The sequence below is a fragment of the Andrena cerasifolii genome, chromosome 14 (genome assembly GCF_050908995.1).
Source record: "Andrena cerasifolii isolate SP2316 chromosome 14, iyAndCera1_principal, whole genome shotgun sequence".
NCBI lineage: Eukaryota > Metazoa > Arthropoda > Insecta > Hymenoptera > Andrenidae > Andrena > Andrena cerasifolii.
The window spans coordinates 11632856-11655741 of NC_135131.1; the positions used below are offsets into that span (position 1 = coordinate 11632856).

Below are 22886 nucleotides of genomic sequence, written 5' to 3' on the forward strand. Positions count from 1 at the left end.
TCGTTTGCCCTTTTCTGTCCATCTCACGTCACCGTGCATATTGGGCTTCCGCGTAAAACGCTCCGCAGCGAACATACACGAGGGTTCGCGGAAATTGTTATTACAGCTCGACTCCACGGGTGCACAAATTTCATCGCTACGAATCTAATTTCTGTCTAGCAAACAGCTGACCTGGAAGAAGCATCAACTTCTAAAGGCGAAACTTCATTTCCTAACAAGTCCACCCGAACGTACCAACTCACAGAAACATGTCCGTAAATCGTCACCCTTCGAATCTCGCAAGTCTAACTTCTAAATAAGCATCTACACCCTGTAGAATCGTATCTTCCAACTTCGATCTATCCGAGACTCGTTTTACAAAATAAAAATTCTCGCTGTCGCGAAACCATATTTCTCTCGATCCTCTCTGAGATCTGTCGCTGGAGAAAGAGGCTGATCGAATTCTACGTATGCCTGGAACAAAATTTCATCGCGGAAAAGCCCGAGTTCTAAGAGTTTCAAACATCGGATCGATTCTACTCCAAGTAAACTCGATTTCCCCCGATGGAATGGCTTCTCCCAAACAGCGCCGCGAGATCGAGAATCCGATTTCTGTCCAGAAACAGTTTCCTGCTCGGTGACAGCAGGGGTGGCAGGGGTGGTTGCATCCACGTCATTATCCCTCTTTCCTCGAGAAACAGAATTTAATGGCGGGGCAGGATTACGCTCGTGATCGATTGGAGATGAGCCTCGTCTAGATAGTGGCTGATTCCCGTTTGTTGTCTATTTGTCACCGAGCTGGGGCTCGTCAGCTTTATCCACCCCCGAGGAATTCGTCTTTCCCCTCCTGCGAGATAGAGGGCATCGTTCTGAACGGGACGAACCTTGGGGCTCGAGGAAACTGCAGAATTCATTACTCGGGAATCATGAAGATCATCGGTAGTTTCGTTTCTTTATGTATATTATTCCGCTGAGAAGGTCTGAAAGATTGTAGTCTAGAAAGCGTTCCTATCAAGCAAACTTCGAAGGGGTGTATCTGTACAGATTTGAATAAAAACGCAAAGGACATTGTTAGGATGTTCTTCCTAAGGCCTGACTTAACATTTCCACCCAACGCAGCGTCCAAGCTACAAGCTGTTCGAGTCCCGACGAAATCCGCAGTACAGATGCAAACAATTCCCCTTAATTGACCCAGCTGGGTCATCCCGGCCGCCTCTTTGTCCTCAGCAAAGACAGGATCGCGATTGGAACCGCGTCGAAATTAACCGATTCGCCGGGCTTGTTCCAACCAGCGTACAAACGTCGCTTTGTACCTGGCCCCCGACGAAAACGTTATCAAAGCGAGCCATAATGCTGAGGCTGTCCGTCTTTGACGAGAGACCAGGACTTTGTCCCCAGGATTCGATGGATTTCGCGACGTTTCAAAGGACCACGACAGTCAGCCGATATATTCGGCAAAGGAGGAAATCTTGCCCTCCCTGGAGGATTTCTAGACGACTCGATTTCCACCGTGGAAATGGGGCTTCCCTCATCCACGGTTCGACTCGGGGAATCCTTCCAACCTGGAGGGGGGTCGCATTGATATTATTATCCTTTAGGCTGCGAAAATATCGAGGCGTCGATGTCGATGTCGAAGTGAAACTGGGGAAAAGAAACTGAAATTCTTAGGGAATATAACTAAAATTCTCCTATATGTAATTGAACAGTCAGTTTGGTATAGCGTAGTGGCTAAATAAATATTGCAATATTGCAAAATTGTTTGCCCTCAAAATATTAAATAATCTCATTGAGTCCCCTGGCATTTACAATTATAATTATATCATAGCTTATAACCTCGCTTTTCCATCGTGTACTTTTACTTTATGTAACCAAAGAGTGTCCACCCGTTTAATAGTAGTAATAATAATAATACTAATAAGAATACAATTCTCTCCATCACCTTTGAAAATTCATGTAATCTCATAGGGGCATCGCAGCGATTGTGTTTCAAATTAATTGTTAAAGTCATGGAAAACTGGCTCCGAAGCGAGAAAGGACAATATTTCGCTATCACACCGTGAGAAACAAACCTTGCAGTCCCCCGGTTTGTAACCAGTTTCCAGCGGTAAATCCCATTTCCACTCGATAATTATTATTTCCCGTTGAATAACTTAATAACTCGCTTCCCATGATAAACGAGTTTCCTGTGCTTTGATAACGCTGGGGCGTTGGACCGATATTTCTTAATTAACTCAATCAAATCGATCGACTCTGTTTTGTGCTCTAGATTCTAGGATCACCTTCTGATACGCGATTAAAGATGACACTAGACGAAGACAGCAAGGTTCTTCGTTTTTCTTCGAGCTTTTCCATCGACTTGCCGAGGCGTGACAATTTCCCAGCCATTATCGGAGCGCGGAAAATGAAAGGGAAAGTCCGCGGTGATCGCCACCGCAGGATTAAACGGTCGTCCTGGCCTCGTGTCCCGTAACATTAGAACGAAAGTGGCGTATCGTGTTTCGCGTGGTTTCCTCGATTTACTCGCACGATGAGACCGAGTAGCTTTCTGGCCTGACACGCTCCGGTGAAACGAGCAAACCCTGTCGTTCCTTCGTTCCTTCGTTCCTCGTCGCAGCAGCCGAAAGTTCGATCGATCTTCTTTCGTAGAATAGGGGCGCGCAAGTGAAGCTCACAATTTCCCTCTGTACTTGATTTCACTCTAAAGGTGCGAATCCACGATGAAATTTAAATGAGACATTTCTATCAGGAGACAAAAATCTCAGCAGCAACTAAATGTAAATAATAGGAATGGTCGCGAGAGATGAAATTTTTCAAAATATATCACGAAACTTCTCTGAAACTAATGGCAAAATAATTGAAACATAATATACGTACGATATTTTTGTCTCATCGTGGATTTGTACCTTTACGCAAAATAATAGCAAAATAACGGGTCGACTTAATAAAATTTCAGGACCCGATCGATTCAGATAGACGCTTACGAGCGATCACAGGATTCAAAGGGTTCCGAGGATAAAGAGTGATCCGTGATTCAGAGTCACTGATTAACAGCGGCGTATATAAGCGGGAGGATTGTAAAATCGCTGGGAAAAAGAGGGCTTTCTGTATTCGTTACCCCGGCACGCTCCCCGGGCTTTTTTTTCAATCGATCCTTTTCAAAAGCTCCATTACGCAGGCGGGATCGATATCCCCAAGCGGAAATGGCACATGTACGGGCACGTGCATCGTGATTGATCATGGTTCAACAGGCGTGTAGGCCTGGGACGAGTTGTCTGGCGCAAGGTATTGCGACAGGCGGAGGAACAAATAATAGGTACATGATAAGAATAAACACATTGGTCTTTACAAGCATTCCTCATACAAGTCTCAAGTTTCCCTTTCGCTTCAAGCCTCCCCACGCGATTTTTCAAGCGTCCACTCTGTTTCAGCCCGAAAAAGAGTGCATTCGCGCAATTCACGCGCCGTGCACGGCGAGCACACGCCTCGAGAGCCGCATTAGGGGCGAGTACGCGCGTCGACTGGCCCCTGTCAACTCGATGGGGTCGTAAGTGGCATTAACGCGACCCCTTGTCGAGACCCCCCTTGATTTCATCGAGCATTGTTCATCATAAACGTGCTCTGCGCGACGATTCTTGCAATTCGTCGGAAACATAATGAATAGTTTGGTACCGGCAGTGCATCCAATCCAACGACTGTCTTTTACAATTATTCTAACCCACCGAACAGGGTATATATCGGTGGCCATCGCTTCAGAGGTGAATTCAGCACACTAGAATCACGTGCTCCAAGTTAAAAAAGACGTTCCTTCCGTGGCTCGAGTGATTTTCTAAGGCCTAGATACGAGCTGCAGATAGTAACGCTGCTTATCACGATAGTATTCTATTTGGTGTAGTATTTTATTTGTATCCGGGGGTACAATTACTCTGAACTGAATGATTTTCCTCGAGTGTGCTGAACGTGGACGTTTCAGTTTTAAAGATACTTTAAATGACTTGCTGGCACTTGGCAAGCATAAGGCATATCAAATTTTTCAGAAGGAGACGAGTGTTGGGTGGATTCCCGCGAAATGACTAAAAGCGACAGAGTTTCTGGGTAATACGTTTAGTAGGAAGCGCAAACATGAAACGTTTAGTGTCTCATCGTTGCTCAATGAATCATACCGCGATATATATGCATGAAACGGCGTGCGTTGCACGGAAATTGCATTGCGCCGAGGACGATGTTCATCTTTCGCTATCCACATCCCGCTCCTCCTATCATTAAAAAGTAATAATTCAGTCGCGATTTTAAAGGACACTGGTCTCGAAGCACCCTGTGCAATGGCATCGAACTTTAGAGCTTCCTGCTGAGTAGACAATAAAGGGAGATACGGAAGAAATTGATAAGGTATATGTAGCCTAAAGAATATTCCTCGAAATAGGATAAATGGAATATCGAGTACTTCATTAAATTGATTATGACTGGCATATCTACTTAGAGTACCATTCTAGTGCAAAGCTCCAGGAAGAAATCCAACTAATTGGGTTCCACGCGAGGAACCCTATCGCAACGAGGCCATGATCCTCGAAACCGAGTCTCCACCGAAAAAGAAGGAAAAAAAAATGAATCTCGTGCGGGGTCTATTCGCGGGGGCCCAAAGCGGATTACGGTTAAGAGGCTTACGTAAGAATAAACCGAAGGGCTTCCCGCGCCGGCGGCCACTTTGCTATCATATTTCATATTAACCGCTGATTAAAATCGATTTCCCGCGGTGACACGCGAGACAGCCCATTTCGCCGCGGTATCTTGTCGTCGCGCGATGATTCATCTGCATGATCGATAATTCACTGAGAATATAAAGGAACGGATTGCAAAGCGTAACAAGCACTTACAAACCCTTAATCTATCTCTCCGCAATTAAAACAAGCGACAGAAAATACGGTAACATCTACTTGAAATCCTCTACGCTCTAAGTTCTCGCGACATTCTCCCAATACAAGTTCTCCCACGTGAAACGGACTCAAGTTATTTTCGAGCTCTGTAAAAAGAAAGGAAAGAAAAGTGCGAAATGTACGAAAGCAGGGCACGTTGTCGGTGGAGCTGGACGTAGCGGAGAATTTCCATTTCCGTCGGTTCACCATAGGGTCCATGGTGGCGATGGCGGCGGGATCAATAAACGCAGCTGCCGGGAATGGCAACTGCAACGGCAGCGTGTAACGACGGACACATCGATTAATAATTAACACGCGGTTCCGCGGCTGGGGCAACGGCCCTCCTTAACAATTGCCTTCATGCGATAAGTTTACCTTTTGACGCCGATCTCCGCGTAACGGCCCCTGGTCGCGCGGCTTGCCACGCTCCTCCCGCTCCCTGGATTCGTGTACAGCGTCAGTATGTCACTGTTAATGTTGTTCAGAATCGGCGGCAGCATTATTGCGATCCTCACTCGCTGATTCGTCGACGGTTGCTGCTGCAACGTGCCCAGCAACGCATTTCACGGATCTTGTGCCGGGATGCGATGCTTCAGCCCTTCCCTTCACTCGCTTTCCGTTTCGATCCAAGTCGAATGATATCTGGGAAGAACATGTCTTTGGTGGAGACGCGATCTCGCACGGCCTTCTGCAGGAGCAACTCGGAGACTTCGCTTTCGACTCGGTCGAGAACTATTTCGTTTTCGATTTTTATACGGTTGCGGGGGAGTTCGATTTGTACCTGATTCGATTGCGAAGGAATTCCGTCACGATTTCCATTCTACGAGCAATTTTTATATTTCGTGGATGGCCTTCAGTTTCCTCTGAAGCTTCTCCGTGTGTTTTCTTCGATGCGACCAAATGCTAACTTTCCCTTTCGGAATTAACTTCGATGTGCCTTTTTTAGCGCAAGGGTAAAGATTGCTGGTATATTGCGTAATAAGTTTGAAGATTAATGATGTACCTATCAATTGGACCTGTCTCTCAAGCTGCTGCAATTAAATTTCTACTCTATTCTACCGCATGTCTACTATATTTCTAAGTCTACTTTTATTTCATTTTATCTACGTCTAATCTACTCTATTTCTGTTTCTACCGAAGGAAATTTAATGTTTCATTCATCTCCTATCAACGAAGCTTCGAACCAGTCTACGTACAGCAAAATGTTAAACGAACAAGTAATTAGAGAATATCATACAGTGATTTTGTCGCTTCGGCAATTTATGGTTTTACTACGATCTTCCGTGGACGGTAAAACGTGGATGAAAGATATTTCAAGTGAACGTGACCCCTAATAAAGACCATTTTCGGCTGCAATAAAATGGTAAATCGTTTGAGAACCGAGACGGAAGGTGTGCTAACGCCAACGAGAATTATCGCCGCGTCATAAATGACTTAACAGCCTGGTAATTTATTGCCAACGTTTCTCTTTCGCACCCTAGGAACTTTATCGACGAAACGACTCATATACGGGGTGCAATAGAAATCGGCGTGAAATATTGCACCGAAGCAGCGGCGAAAAAAAAATTGCTAAAACGAGACGTTCCCCAAGAACCTCGTAGCAATTACTCGATTCTCCCCCTGGCAATTAGCAGCTGTGCAAGGAGCAGAGAGAAATAAGTGGAATAAATTCGAGGAATACTCGAAGCCGCTTCCATAAAACCCTAATCAAACGGATCCTAATCGCGTTCGAAGCCGAAAAAACACGAATGCCCATCGTGGTCTCTATTACCACAGGTACGAGGCAGGGAGAAAGGACGGTTTTGTGGTCTCGAAATTTAACGGGGGATATCCAGAGCTCTATGATCGAACTTCTGAGAACGGTTGGACATAAAAGAAGGGACCAATGGCCGAGGAATGGCGCGTTATTACCGATACCGTCGCTCGAGAAGAGAAAAAGAAGAGAAAAGAGGAAAAAAGAACGAACCGAGGTGCACGCGATTTGAGAAACGCCCTCGATATTGGACCGACGAAAAATTGCCTGGATGTGATGAGGCGAGAGAAACCAACCAACGTTCTCTCAGCCCATCGATCCTCTATTTCCTCCAAAGGCCGTGATTTCTGTCTCGCTATCACACTTTTTTCTGCATACCATCCTCCAGTAGCAACGCCACCGTTATTAAAGGACGATTCAAGGGGAGGTGCCATTTGGGGCGCTGGAATTGTTTTCCAACAAATGGACCATCAGGGAGAGACGTCCATAGACTTCGGAGGAAGGTTTCGGATGAAAGAAAAAATAGTGAATGTTCGCATTACCACGGTACTAAAAAATGATTCGGCTGATCGAATTACTGTGAAGTGACTTAACAATCGATTCCCTATACAGAGTTTCGAAGGGAACGCGGGGTGTTGATTGAAAATTGTGCCGGCACGATCGCGTGATAAATAAAGCTCGCAAAGGGGAGCCGTTTCAGCCTTTTAACAGCTGCGGTTTACGCCACTGGATCGGTCGCGAAACAACTTGTCACGTACACGGCTTAATTGCGATCGATCGGTCGAATTACTCGGCCGCGCGAACACAAACGGCGTTCGCCAATGGGCATTAATATTAAATACGATACTCGACGTGATCCGTGATGCCAATGGCCCCTGTATCGGGAGGAAACTAGATTCGGGAGGCAGAGGTGAAGCCTTCCTATTGTAAACTGTCGATAAACCATTAACTCCAGAAAAGGGTGTTCGAGATGCAAATGAATCTCGTGTGCTGATCGGAAAGCTCAGATCCATTGGTTTGTAAACAATTCCTAACTTTCGGTAAGTTTCACTTGTGCATTAGTTTCGTTTACATAGGTACTTTAAGGGATATTTTTCTTTTTTCTTTTGGATGACACCTAGAAGAGATATTTTTGGCACCGCAAATTCCTCGCGTCACGACGCTGATTTGTACAACAGCAGCTACACGGCAAACTAGACGAGTCACCGTCACTTTTTTTAAAAAATATTCTTTAAATTATAAGGTTTCAAGTGCATATTACGATTTTGGATTAACAAAAATTACTAACAGGTAAAAACATTCATAAAGAGTCCCCACTTTTCACGGTGCTGGGTGTATGTAACCCCTTAAACCCCCAGGAAACGAAACAACAGAATGAAAAGAAACTGAAGAGCAGCACTCCCATCGTAACTCATCAATGAAGAAAACTCTCGCCTCTTATCGCCGTAAGAGGTTTTAAGACAAATCGTCGCGTATCGCGGACGTTCATTCAACCTCCGGATGAAATGAAACGTCGAGTCCACCCTCGACGAGCTCGAATCGCCTCTGGCAATGCCGTGGAGGAGCCATGATGAGATCGAAATAAAACGGTAGTGCTTGAGAAGTTGTCGGTTCGAGCCGAGCTCGCGGAGCGATCTCCTCGAACGGATATCCAGAAATCCTCGATCTAACGACTGCTAGTGGATAGAGTCGCGAGAGAAGCGCGTCCTCGAAGCTCGCTGTTAATTGACGAAAGACAGGCGAGCGTGAAAATCCGCCTCGCCGTTCGAAGGAAAAATTTCCGCCACGTCGGAGGCTTTTGAAATTCGTTCGAACGAGGCTGGGCCGTGCAGCAGCGCGCGCGGATTCAAGAAATTTTCATTCGATCTCAATAGATCGGAAGCCTGAAAAGAGAGCTGCGACGTGAAAGCTTAGAAGCCTTTGATACTCCATGAATATCAATATTTCTGTATTAGAGATATAATTTTCCAGAGGAGAGAGGGGAGGTATTAGGGAGCTGGTTTCGAGGCCACTGCCTGGGCTGGCTTTAATCTCGAAAATGATGTGGAGAAATCGAGGAAAACGAGGATCATTTCCGTGATCCAAGCGTCGCATTAGGGAGCCCGATCTACGCATTAAACGAAACGAACGCTAGATCCCTCGTACAATAAACCGGCTATAAAATGGTACGGTTCCAGTGATCGCTCTGTTTCTCGGCTTCTTCCTCTCTCTCCCTTTCTCTTCTCGAGCTAAGAAAGAGAGGGAATTTACGAGTTGATCTTTATGCCCAGCTTTTGCCCGTGAAGTTATGCAACGCATGACACGTAACGGGCGTCAAAATGCAGCGTTGGAAACTGGAGCAGCGAACCGAAGCAGCCAGCCCTGAAATCGAATTCTGCAATGTGGAAAATTTCACGGGGAATATCGAGGATCGCATTATTCGTTGGTCTATGGGGAAGAATATAATTGTGAAATAGACCGAGGAAAAGTTTGATGATCAGTTCATTAAATATTTGAAATATGGAATAACGAAACGATTTATCATCGTCCAGATAAATTTCATCGTGCAACGGGGAAATTTCTCAAGCAGCGCGTTTTAAGAACGCGAGCGAAGGAAAAATCTTTCCACGTCACGGCACGTGATAAAAGAAACGCTCTCTCGATCGTCCTAGAATCTCACCAGACCCTTCTGCGTGTTTACGAATAAACATTCGATCAATGTGAAACGAACTTCTTTAAATATTCCACGTTTGAAGCTGCGCCAAATGTTTTCCAGTGTATTTTCCCTGTTTCTTTTGTGTACGACGATAGAATACCGGGGGATTATTGATAATCCAGGGAACTCTGTATTTTAATACTCTCAGTGGAATGTTTTACGACTACGTGGCTATTATTATCGTTGATGCGGCAGGTAAAAAGCAGGGTCTACGAAAAGGTTCATAGAATTGTTTGGGTTAGTCTCGAGAGTTGGTAAGGACGACTCGTCGATCTTCATAATGTTTTCAGGGCGAGCCTATACGGTAGTGCTACTTTTGGTGAGACTTTATGGGACTCACGGTAAATTAAGTACCTCTGACCGTGACCGTAATTTGATTTTCCTTAGAGTAGCTTCTCTATAATTAATAGAACGATCTAGCTACTTGGAAAGTAAGAAGAACTTACTAATAGAATTTCGAAAGTTCGTCGGATTATGCAGTGTGATTTGAGAGAAATAGAATTGCGGACACATACCTAGTGTGATATTTTGCAATCTATCGTTCTGTTTACGCAGAATAAGCGTATTACAGGTACCTAAGTCTGTTTCATATTTTGTTAGTCTTAAATTTACGAATTCTTTTAAAAATAGATATATAATACTTAACCCTTTGGCAAACTACTAAAAATTTCAAAATCGGGTTTCAAAAGTGTAAAAAACTATGTTCCACAAGTACCTTTTTACATTTTTTCTTTTTCTTTTTCTTTTTCTTTTTCTGCCCGTTAATAATAATAAATCTTCTTACTCTGTTTGCCATTTCAGTTCATTTGGTGAGCAAACAATAGACACAATTTGTGTGAAATATTAATATTTCCCCTTCTAAGAAGATTGGTGGCGTTCTTATAATTATTAGAGAAAGAACGAACGATCTATTCGCAGAAAGTAATCTAGAGCATCATCGACGACACCCTCTCTCGCAGTTCTCACTTTTTAAAACTCTTGATGAGATTCCACGAACAGTTTCTCGTCACGTTTGTGATCTACCTTGATCGTGTCGAGATTCCCGACACCGAAAAGTAATTTGCAAGTTGCGGAGAATGTTCTCCCGAGGACCCATTACTGTCCGCGATTCTAATAAAGTGCGACACGGAAATGTTCATGCGATTCTGCTGAAACTGCGGAACGATCGACGATTTGCGGGGAGATCTCGCGGAATTCACCGCTTGTGCTTCTTTTCTCGAAAATATATAAATCCTGAGATGCGTTACAATATTTTATAGCAACATTCTAAAGTTTCTTTTTCCCAGAATGAATAGAGTTCTCATCGGTGCGCTGGAAATGCAATTTTCCTGGAGAAACAAAGAAATTCCGTTCAATGGTTACGAAAGCCGTGGGAAATCTGCTAACAATCACGATTGTAATGAAAAACTATCTCCACTCGACAATGGTGCGCCTACATTTTACTTTCAAAAGCGTCATTTCGAATGAAACGTTGCGAAGAAGAGTCATCTGTGCTCCCTCGTATCTTTTTTTCTATTTTTATCCGATTCAATGGCAGCGAGTCAAATGATTACACTCCTTTTCACCAGAACTGATTCATTTCATCGTCGATTCAGTGAAAAGCCAGATACTGCGAAAGAGACTCAAAGCAACGCGAACTTTTCTTTCCTTTTTACGACGAATGAGAAAGCATGCTGTACGGAAGAAAACATAATACTCCCCACAATTACTTTAACGTTGCCAAATACTCGAGAAGTGGACATCACTCACCTTATTGCTCTAAAAAATTTGTTACCATAATTCATCACAAAGTACACAATCCTTCGGCACAACTATCGCGTTAATCAGTTTTTCGAGCTATCTCACTTTGTATGCCTATCCAAAAATTTATTCTTTTCAAACAGGACTTCTAAAAATCACTTCACTGTCAACGTGCGAGCATCGAGCGTGGAGCACAAGAATCCGCGAGACACAGATTCCCCTCGTCAATGCAACAGACTTGGACAGCTGAGAGGCGTTCGAATGCAGTGATAAACCGCCAACAAATACAGGGCATATCGCGTGGAAATACCGCGAAATAATCGTTACGAATTGTTGAAGACGAAGCGGGGAGATCGTCCAATCAACGGCGAACGGGACGACGGCTCACGAGCATTGATCCCGGACCCTCTCGATGCCGGGGAACTTGCTCGCACCACCCACGACGACTTCGAACAGTCGACTTATCGTTATCTACCGCGGTGATAAGTGATGCGCGGTGTAAGTGACGTCACTGATAAAATCGCCTAACCGGGCGGAAATTGGGGAAAATTCGAAAGATGCGGCATGCATGGGTTTGGAGCCGGTTCTGGATCTTTCCTCGTGCTCTCTAAAGGGCAATAAGAAGATCCATTCGCGAGAAGATATTTCCGAGGATAAAGGAAGTAAGTACCTTATCGATTAGGTGCAGTAGACTAAGTAGATTATAAATGCTTCCTTAGATAACGATTTTTGGTTTCACGCATGTCAGGTTCTACCATGAAAGGCGTTTGTTAATAATATAGTGGTTAAGCTTTAGTGGTATTGATTGGGGAGGTTCTTTTCTGTCTCGTGTTGCTATCATTTTTTTTTTATTCGCGCAACGTCAATGCCACGTTTGTAACGAGACCTTGTTCTCAGATTAATTGTACGAACAGTTTTATTGAAGGCCAGCTTGGGAAATGCCTAGCTCTCTATGTAAACGAAAACATCAGAGGGAAGTATCGTGGGAGCGTTGTTGACATTTGGAGACTCGGAAGGTTTCAAGGGACATTGGATAGCAAACGAAATGGATGCACACGTTTGAAGGCTTCTCATAATAGAAAAATTCTGATCGAAATATGAAATATTTAATATTCAAAACGAATCCATGGTGAATTATGAAAAATGAAACGGAGGAAGGACACAATTTCAGTGAATTTGCTAACCCATCCATTACAATTGTGCAGGTTCCATATTCCGAACCAATTAATCTCCAATTCAACAAACAAACGTGTCACAAAAAATACCCAGGAACTATAATTCCCTGACATCTCTCCAGAAACCAGGGACCACCGTGTCCCCGGTTTCGATGAAAAGTCCTGATTCCTATCTCAGAGGTTCTCCTTGCACATCGAAGCATTCCAAAAGAACTCGCAGCCCGCGATAAACAAGCGGCCGCTTATCAGCGCCGGCTGATATTGTCACCGAGACACAGATTATCGACTCATCGACAACGGAATCAGATAAAATCTAAACGCTACCCGTCCTCGAGCACACCTTCCCCAGGTCACAGGCACTTACGCAATCTATTCTCAAAAACTGTCCCCTAAAAAATCTATTTTCTCCCGACCCCAAGAATAGATCCACGAACCTATCCCCCGATCCATCGGACCGTGCAGTCTGGCTCGCGATCGACGATTTCTAGCAACAGTTCTCTCTGCGTTCCCCCGTGCTCGCCGCGAGACGATCGACTACTTCCCAGACACCAGGCTTTAACTGAATCCTTACCAATAACTCGACTTCCGGACTCGTTGGCTGCGATCAGCTAGACGCTGTCGCGAGACCATCGTCGGGGCCCTCGGGGCAAGGGTTGCACAGTGCACGGGAACCGATCGCGATCACTTCTGCCTCGACCCCGGTTGCGCTCTCTTCCTCCACGGAAGGATACTCCGGGGAGATGCTCGTCGATCGATAACGAGCGAGAAACTTTCACTTCCGGTGTCCACGACACCAGCCGGCAACAGACAGATTCACCAAACGGAGCGGGCACTTATGCCTCCTCGCGGACCGGAGGAGTCGAACGCACACACAGGCACAGGCGGACACGTGCGAGTATCGCACGACAGAACACGCACACCCGACGGCGAGAGGCGCCGTGACGCCAATCGGCGACGCTCGAGCAGCCGGCGTCGCGACGACAAGTACAGGGACGCAACTGCCGGCCGCGCAAGCCAGTCTCCTCTATCCAGGCGGCTTCGTGCTCGAGATATGGTGGGGGATGGGATAGGGAAGCTAGGCGCACGCGCGATTGCCCTTGCGTCTGACCGCGCCGCTTTCATTCTACTAGCTTCGTGATAGGACCCCTTTTTTCATCAAATTTCATGGTTCCCCTGAATTTTCACAGTTACCTAAGTACATACATGATAGATATAGGTACATAAATTGTTAAAAAAAAACATGTGGTGCACTTTGCAGGGTTTTGATATCGAACCTTCATCCCCCTTCGAGCAATTTTCTTAAAGAAAACCGTAGTTTAACCAACAGATCTGTTCGAGATGTTTTTATTAGAAAACGCTCAGGCATTCCTGAAGGTTAACCGTCTGTCACGATGATTGTTCGCCTTCTTCGTTGCACCCCGGTTTCCCGGCGACCAGAGCGGCACGCGGTGCAGTGCATCTCTCGGTTATATCGGCCAGTGAATGGGAACGTTGGTCACGATCGTGATCAGTATTCCAGCGAGCGCGACGCAGCTCCGAATGATTGCAAAAAGAGCCCGGTGCGTTCGATCGATGGTTAGGCGGTGAGAATCGGCCGTAATTGACATCGACGCTGATACCGCGAGCGGAGCAAAAAAGTCGCGAGACCTTCAATTTAGCCGGTTCGAAAGGAACTGTGGCTTCTCGCCGGGAAGCCGAGCATCCTGCACACTTTTGATAAGTATGCAACGGACGGCCGATGCTTAGCTACTTGGCGAGATAACGCGGAGCGCGCTATACCGCGTTAATGAATTTCCTCGCTGGACTTTTCCCGACCGAGTTTTGGAACGGCTGTCGTGGAATTCTAATGGTTGCGCAGGGCGTGTCCACGCGGAAGCATGTCGTCTTAACTCGTGCGGTACTGGGTATTATGTATTCTGAATTAAAGAATATTACGCGGATACAATTCGGTACGATTTCTAAGCGCTTCCTCGAGGATCAGTACTGACCAATATTTCGTTGCAATAATATTTTAAAGCTGAACGCTTGAAACATTTCATGTTGAAAATTTGACGGAAAATTGATTGAAAGAAAGGCTTGCTCGCCGGAAACTCCTTGTGGCGCAATTTTCCGTGTCGGAAGCGGTGAAAAATCGCGCACAGCCCGCCGATACATTATTTATCTAGCGGCCGTGTCGACACGCGCTGATTATCTCGCGGCGCCGGTATATTTTCACTTTAATGGCGTGTACGAGTCGAGGAAGCACGGGCTTAAACGTCCTCGACGCGGAGGGAAGCGTCCTCGGCATGGGAATCGCGAGCGAGTCGCGATCCGGCCGCGGTGTAAAGTAAAACTGGCGCGTGTATGTGCAGGGTGTAGAGGAAATCGGACGCGGCGCTACTTAATACTCGTGCAACTTGAGCGAACGACTACGCGTGCATCAATGGCGCTGATTTCGGTAAACTAAGTTTCAATTTTTAATCGTTTAACGTATTATGTAATAGGCTGCTCCGATCGAGCGAAGAACTCGGGAGTCTAAAGTGCTGAAAGCCTGCATCGGAATGCGAACGCGTGCAAAGGCCATTATCGGGCCAATTGCAGCCGCGGTAATCCACCCTTCTGGAAAAGATACCAGAGAGAGGCGAAAAAAAGGAGACAATGCTTGCCATTTCTTCCGCTATTATCCTTCATTCCTAGACCCACTCTCGCGAAACCAAAGAACGCTGCGCACCGCGCTGCATCGCCGAACAGGCGTTCAGCGAAAAAGGAAAGATCCGACGAGACAGGCTAAGCTCGCGCTTACAACGCTCGTCGAACGTGTATACCTGCATAAAACCTGTTACATAACCCGAGACACCGCGGTTTCTCGAGCCACACCTCGGCACGAGTAAATAGATCTAAAGCTTCCACGGATTGTAACGCAGGATCGCGGTTCACGCGGGGACGCATTCTGCGATCGATGAACAGGTTCCCATGGTAAGCGTGTCGGACCGCTAATTATTTCGGCGCCTGGGAAAGTTCTGCAGGTGGACATGCCGTTCAAGGTTTGAACACAGGACGAAGCGTCACGATATTCGTTTGAAGAGGATCGAAACTGCCAGCCGAACTCGCGATACTCTCTCCGCAGAATCGCGGGCCAACAGGCAATAAACTTTTTCTCCTCTAGAACGATCGAAGTTTCTTCCACGTTCTAGCGCGCCGTTTTTGTCCAGTCGCGAACTCTCTGCTCAAACTAAGCCCCTCCTGCTCGCGATCGTTTTTTCCCCAAACAGTTCCCTCCACGGGGGAAGGCTAGGGCTTCTTCGAGACGAAAAGTGGCGCTCTAGCGCGGCAGTAAACTCCTCGCCGGTCGCCACAAATCTCTTCCGCCACCTTTCCTTGCTTTTTCCTCCGCGAGACGGTGCCCTTTTACAGCCACTCTCCTAATCCACTGCGCCCCTTTCCGGCCAGAAATCTATGTGGGTCCTTGGAGGCCGCTCGAATCCACGCGGAATCAATGTTCCACCGTGTTCTTTTCTCTCTCTGCACTTTCTCAAGCGAGTCCTGGAGATTTGTGTGGTCTCCATTGCAGGGCGATTGAAGGAGGTTCGAAAGAACCGCGTGGGGTTCAGATTTTCTAAAGATCAACACTTTGTATTGAAATTCGCTCAACTGTTTCAATTTTCCTTGGATTCAATTATACGTCACTTTCTTTAAATAAAAGGACTGTCCGAGAGGAGGCGATAGTTAGGGTGATTCGTACTTCAGGACCTCTGGATATTATTATTATTAATATTCGTCTTTATTACTCAGTAAATATACAGAGAAAAGAACCAGTAAAGGCGAGGCTGTAGTACAATACTGTTTGAAACCTAACCGAAATTAAAAAAAAACTAGAAGTAGGAAGCAAGAAAGACAAATTAGTAGTAAATGGACAGACATTTAAAAGTTGAGTAGGAATTTATCCCTCGAATGTCAGGTGGAATAGAATTGTAATAATGAGCAGCAATATTAGTGAATGAAGATTCAAATTTCAATGTCGAGTACATAGGGAATTAGTTGCACAGTATAAAAGATCGTTGCGCGAAGGAGTTTTCCACGGAGCGAAATAATTCGAAACAATTGCATCGAAATAACACCGAATTGTATGCCATTCAAAGTCCAGGATTTCACCTGAGACGCCATAAAAAGCGAATCTTCCTCCCCAAGCCGAGCCTCAAGTGCCGTTCGCCTTCTCCGACCCTCCGTCCACCCTCGCGGTAAGAAAACCGAGCAATAAAGAGCCCGTCAAACACACGGTCCGGCCTGGTTCCATGGAAAACCGTTGGATCGCCGTGGCCCTCGTTTAACGACCAAACACATAACGTCGAGATTATAATCGTAAAGATGAGGAACGAGGAGGCTTCGAGAGGCGGTCGTGCAAACAGCGCATCCTTCACCCTTCGTTGTCGAGCACACGCCGAGGGACGGGGCGCGCAGACTTCCACGGCTGTAAACCCCGTCGCGAGAAATTGTAGACAAGTTCGCGAGCTCAGGTGCAGCGAGCGAAATTTCGATGGAACTTTTTTCCAGCAACTTTCTATGGAGTTTCGTCAGGGTGGAAGGGAGGAATAACTGGCTGGCTGGTTCATCGCGCGATAGCGCGTATATTCTGGGGATTATGAGCGTCCAAGTCTGGCCAAGTTGGGTACTTTTTGGCGTGTCGAGATAAAAATCCAGAGACGCGCAGCCTCGCTGAGAAAAGCTGGCTTCGAGGCGACGAGGAGCTGGCTGCTTAGTTTTATACAGCTTCTTTTATTCGCGGGGATTTGAACGTGGAAGTAAGGAGGAGGAGGATCTTACCACTTGATTTCATAGCAGGTATAGGTTTCTCCAGTCTTAAGAATTTCACTTTGAACAGACAAAATGTTACGCTGAATGAATAAAGAGGGACTTGGCATAAAGCTTTATCTCGAATAAAAATGTATTTGTCATTCTCGAATAACTTCCTTTTATTTGCAATTTTGATTCGAAGATTATTCGAATAACACTTTTTCGATCAATGCCGAGTTCTGATCCCAAAGCGCGCTGTTCCACTGCTAGAAATTCAGCGGTTGATGTTCAAAAGCCGTATTCGAGAGGTCGAGGAAGAGCTGGACGGTCGATTTCCCAGCGTAGGTTTTTCCAGTCGCGACTTTTCCCCTTTTTTCTGCTTGGCAGCGTACTATTGTCCCCTCGGGGGCAGAGAAAAGGGTTCGAGGGAGAATTATAACGCAGCGCGGGCCGGTTGCTGTTGAGTAATCACCCCTGCAGTGTCCTCCCCTTCCGAGACGCTCGGATATGCAAAATACTCCGTCGACGGTAGTTTTCTAAACAATTTGGGAAATGCGCGGGCGTAAAGAGTCTGGACACCCTGGTCGCAGTTGGAGTATCGTAATGAATTATGCCTTCTGCGAGGGATAATGGGGTGAAGTTGGAGAGAATGGGGCGGCACGAGCTGCACGGTGTTGTTCCTAGGCGCGTGAATGCCGGAAGTGTGAACTGGAATTAATTTCTGGGGGAAGGGATGAATGAATTGGAGGATCGATTCGATGGGAGTGTCAATGTTAATCCCTGTGTTTACTTCGATACTCGATAGCACCCGCTTGTTGGCTTGTTCCTTTCATTTCCTATCAATTCATTACGATTCATTAGTATCTTGCTCGATATTTATGTTAGACTGTTTTTCGTACGTTGGATGTCGCGTACCCTATTCAGTCACATTATGTTCCATTCGCCATGTCATTTGACACTTGTTACTTATTATTATTATCTTAGCGGATATATGTTCGTCCCGCCTCATTTAGCTCGCAACTACTGGTTTACTTCTTGCCGGGGGAATTAAAACAGTAGTGAAAAATAATACGAATGACGTGGCATCCCGTGCGAGAGCCAGCTCAACACGAACTCGACCGCGCTGTAAAAAGAAGCACGAAACAATTTGCACCTTGTAATCGTAATAACGGTGCAAGTAATTAACGTGCCTTCTTATGCACCGGAGGAAACATACCACCGCTGCAACGTGAAACGGTGATGTCCGACCGCCTGCATGTAACAATTACGAATATCCTCCGTACTATCCATCCTTCGACGACTATCAATTCCGTTAAAAATACCTTACAAACTTAATGAAAAAGAGAAAGAATCTGTTATGCAAAGAGTCAACCGAAACTTAAGTAGATCAAAAATCTAGTATTACCATAATCTTTTTTCCCAGGATCATTTGCTCTTTGTCCTACCACAGATTTCACCCAGACGCCGCAACAGAAAAACGATTTTCACACAGGGAGAGGATCCCTGAGAAGACAAGTTAACCAAGACGGACGAGAGTCCGTCGCCTCCCAGCAATGGGAAGTCAATCACCTAACCCGGACCAGGTTTCCTTGATAAATACCGACTCGATTCCTCAGCGTCGTATTCGTGACAATTGGTCGTGGGAGTTCCGCCGAACGACTCCGCCTAGCTGCGTCTCGTATCTGCCGAACAATTTGTTGTCTGCCAGCCACGGTCATTTTCCATCCCACCCACCCATCGTTATCCGTCATACGCGGAGCTCCGTCTCTGTCAAATTCCAGCGGCTGTAGACGTTCCCTGCGCGACGACTGGGGCCACGAAGGCGAAGGAGAGGGCCAGGGGAAAGAATTCCGTTTCCGGAAATCACGTCACGTACGCAGTCGCGCCCCGCCTTTGGTCTTTTCTGATTGCTTTTTGAATCAGAAAGCCCTCAGGCATTGAAAATCATTGTGGGGAGGCTGAATTTTTGTCCTCGTGAATGTCTTCGTTACTGTGTTCCGTCGATTCTGGGGATTCGTCGCTGGAGATGCACGTTGAACATCTTCCTGCTGTATCTATCGCGGAGAACAGTATCGAGTCGAGGGAAGGCTTTGAACTTTGATACGACTGTGGAAATATAGAGTGTAAGTTGCGTAATTTCATCGAATTACGTCTTTTTGAGGACTGACAACAACAAAGAGTGATAAAATAAGTGCAACTAATTGGCACTGTTTCCGAGGGAATCATTTACCATTTCCCAGGTAATTGATTCACCAAATTATTCGGGGTGAATGATCATCAAGCTAAATACTCCGAAAAATGAATAATCTCCGGTGTGCGTATGGGTTTGGCAGGGACGTGTGCGTGGCCTTTTATTAGCGGCGTGCCGCGTTCCTCGAATAATTTAATTAGTAAGCGTACGAAGCGAAGTGCCAGGTCTTATCCCGTGGGCTTAATAGCGAGCTGTTCCCCGTGTCTGACTCCGGTCCCCGTGGGACGTATCTTTCCCCGGGAGTTGTGTCTGCGAGCCACGCTCGAAATACCAACCGAGAGTCCTCAGCGAAGATCATGGAGAACGAGGGCGCATCTCGGCCACCGCCAAGGACGCCGTTTAATGAATTAATTAAGTATTATTTTGCTTAACTGCCAGGGCCCCCTCGCTGCCAGTTTGTATTTCTCGTTGTCGAATTGCCACTGGCTTTACGACTGCTTCAGCGCCGCCTTTAGCTTTATCCTTGACGCTTGGATGAGTACCTTGGTGTTGTGCAAATTTTTACTTTCCACGGGGATCGTGAACCGAGTCGTTCTATTAATCGGTGTGATTATGGGGAATGATTATGAGCCCTTCGCGTGACTGATTGTAAGTGCAAGATGCTTGGAGATTTTGGGGACGTAGTGTTGGCAATTATTACGTACCTCACTGGTTTTCTATCACTCTACTCTGCTGGACAGCAGTAAAATTGCATTCGAATTCCAAGCAGAGTGGCAAAGCCTCAATTCGCGTGCACGGAGTTTGCTTCGTGGCCACGCAGCTCGAGCGAGGAAAAGGTTTCATCAACAGCGTTCCATGCGGCGAGGGAACGTCGTTCCAACGGTTGTTTTCCATTCAATTGTCCCGTGTCCGTTTCGCAAACGCGCGGCCAGAGAGGAATACGTGCGCGGCGATGCAGCTCGTTCTTTTGCAAGCCACGGCCACGCGAAGCCCGCGCGGGGACGCCCGGACACGGCCGCTCCAAAGGCGAAACTTTTAATTAAAAAGTAACCATCGACGGGGACGCGCGGGAGAAACGCGACGCGCCACTGCCCTCGAGCAATTTGCGGCGATATAAAAGTTCCCGCCGGTCGTTTCAGAATCGGCACCGACGACGGGGTGGCCTCCTACCCTTCTACCCCTCCGCTACCCTCGGACGTCGCTCGGAGGAACACGGATCAGCGAGCGAAGTTGACGACATCGGGAAAGAATTTATGCAGAGATTTATCAGCCACGCGATGTCCTTTATGATTTTCGTGAGCCTAATTGTGTGGGTTGTATTAAAATCGGAGCTCTGTTTCGATCTACAGAGAGCTACTTGATAGCTACTATATTCATCAGGTGGAAGAACATTGCGTGATTTGAGAAGTGGATTCTATGATGACTATCTTTTGAATTAAATTTCTTCGGATAGACACGCATAGTTGTTATTATTTGTTGCGCAGAGGAAGGCATCAAGCTTCGAGAGAATTATGAAGATGTCATATTAATCAGTGGCGCGCTCAGAGGGGGAGCCAAGTAAAAAGAAAAGAAAACTGGACTCCATTCTTTAAATAAATTTCTATAATCACACTTATTTTATCGCAATTGCATTAAAAATATTTTTATTCGTTCAACTCGGCTCCGCCCAAGATTAAATTCTGAGTGCACCACTGATATTAATCATGTACCTACATTGGGTGTATTATGTGAAAGTGTATTGTGGGTGTAAGGATAAATGATGGGAACTTCAGTTGTCTTTGATCTGTAGCTATTTCTGCGAAATATTCATTTCTAGTGATTGAATGGAAGGCTCGATAGTACGGTGCAATGTGTATAATATTCTTAGTAAAATCGTGCATGGAGGACTATCTGAATGGAGCAGTTTATTGAATGAAATACAAGGATGGCTACGACTCAGAAGTAAATTCGAGTAGGTGGAGACCGGGCACTATTGTTCTTGCATCTTCAGATGAAGTGTTGTCCACGTGTCACGATACACCCAGTATACCATTACATCCATTCATCAGATTCCTTCATCTCTTTGTCTCTCCGTAGTAATCGCAGTTTAAGCTTCAACCTAGCCTGACAACTATGAAGAGGCCTTGTGGGAAGGGGCTGCTATGGCACCATTTTTTAAGATACCAAATTTCTTTCTAAAGATAATACAGCTTAATTTATACACAAAAGAAATCATAAAAATCACTCCATTTAAGCTACTTGATACCGCAAATCCAATTCAAATTCTTCAGATCGGGATCCACTTAATTATTTGGTCCTGCTGACGGTTCAGAGTCTCTCCCCATCTCTGTTTAGTATATATCTACTAAACTACTAATCATTCGCGTGCTGTACGGGCCGCCCATCCTGTCCCAGCATCAGGATCCAGATTCCGCCAGTAACAAAGAGCCTTCTGTTCGACTGTTCATCAACGGCCGATGCAGGCGGGGCTGTCCTCCGGTGACATAACCCTCGGAGAGTTAAATCAACGGAAAGGATCGTTGAAGAGGAACTCGGCAAGGCAACTCTCGCGGTGGATTCTTTTTAAAGGACCGCGTCCACAACCTGTTTCCAACGAGAGGGAGAGAAAAAAACGGAGTACCGACGGCCAGGGAGATACTTTTCTCCCACCGGCCAGCAAGACGGGGCTCGTCTTCCTTTTACGACCGCTCGTACATTCAACGACACGCGGATCATTAGCATATTCTTCATTTTCGACCGACTTCTTTTCACCGCGTATACCCACGTACAAACGGGGAAGCCACGTCCCTGCCTGCCGTTCTCGCGAACGATGGCTCCTTTTTGCCTCGAGTCGATATCCGAATCGTTCCACCACGGACCGTTCTGGAAGTACGGATTCGTTTCTCAGTGCCTCCGAATCGGGGAGATTGCATCGAGTTATGAGACTTGTTAGTCATTCGTGTGGCGATGTAACTTTCCTCGTTGTGCTCTTATTCTGCTCCTCTCCCTAATGGTAGTAGGTATGCATCAGTCGACAGAGAGCTCGAGCACCGAATTCTGTTTACACAGTGGTACCAAAGGAATCACCCAGTTGTTTTCTATTCTTTCCTCTTCGTTACTTCAACTGTTCTAAATTTCCACAGTACTGTACACTGTATGTGAGGATGAAGCAACAGCCAGCCACTCGTACCCCGAGGATACCTGGTCCATATCGAACCGACGCCTCTTCAGCGTCTCGTAGACGCAATCCAAACAGTCACTGTGCAGTGATCGTGTTCGCGAAACCGCAAACAGCCAGGAACAGCCGCGAGAATGCTCGTTTGTCAGTACCAAATAGAACAGTTGATCTCATCGTGGCTTTAACGAGGAGCTCGTTATGGCGCCAGCAGCCGTACTAGCGCAGCCACTCGCACGAGTCGATCTTTTGGCCGCCGCGGCCAATGCTTCCGATCCCTGATCGCCTAATTAAAAGGATTCGCCGGGGCTACTACGCCCACGAGCTCCGAAGGAAAACCAATAAAGGGCACGATCCATTTTTACCCTCCTCCGTTACACTCTCGCGGGGCCACCACAGGGGAACGCGATCGATCGCGAATACGCCGCCGTATGTCCGACATCCGGGGACAATTTATATCGCCGATAAATTCCTTTTCTCTTTCATTAGTGGCCTGGTCCTGGCGCCCGCGCGCGAGCG

The 22886-nt window shown here is 46.3% G+C and overlaps 1 protein-coding gene across 11 annotated transcripts in view; it reads right to left on the minus strand.

The window, feature by feature from the left end:
* Positions 1 to 22886, minus strand: part of Spri (Src homology 2 domain-containing protein sprint) — a 99293-nt gene that overhangs the window by 30936 nt on the left and 45471 nt on the right. For 2 of the 11 annotated variants that reach the window (XM_076827099.1, XM_076827097.1), the window contains exons 1-2: positions 12824 to 13248; positions 5265 to 5531 (exon numbers count right to left, since the gene is read on the minus strand). The exons of 8 other annotated variants lie outside the window; for them this stretch is intronic. In XM_076827099.1, the coding sequence (XP_076683214.1) occupies positions 5265 to 5389 (125 nt within the window). In that variant the 5' untranslated portion in view covers positions 5390 to 5531; positions 12824 to 13248. Of the gene's footprint in view, positions 1 to 5264; positions 5532 to 12823; positions 13249 to 22886 lie in introns of those variants that run through there. One more of the 11 variants, XM_076827100.1, reaches the window with a different exon arrangement.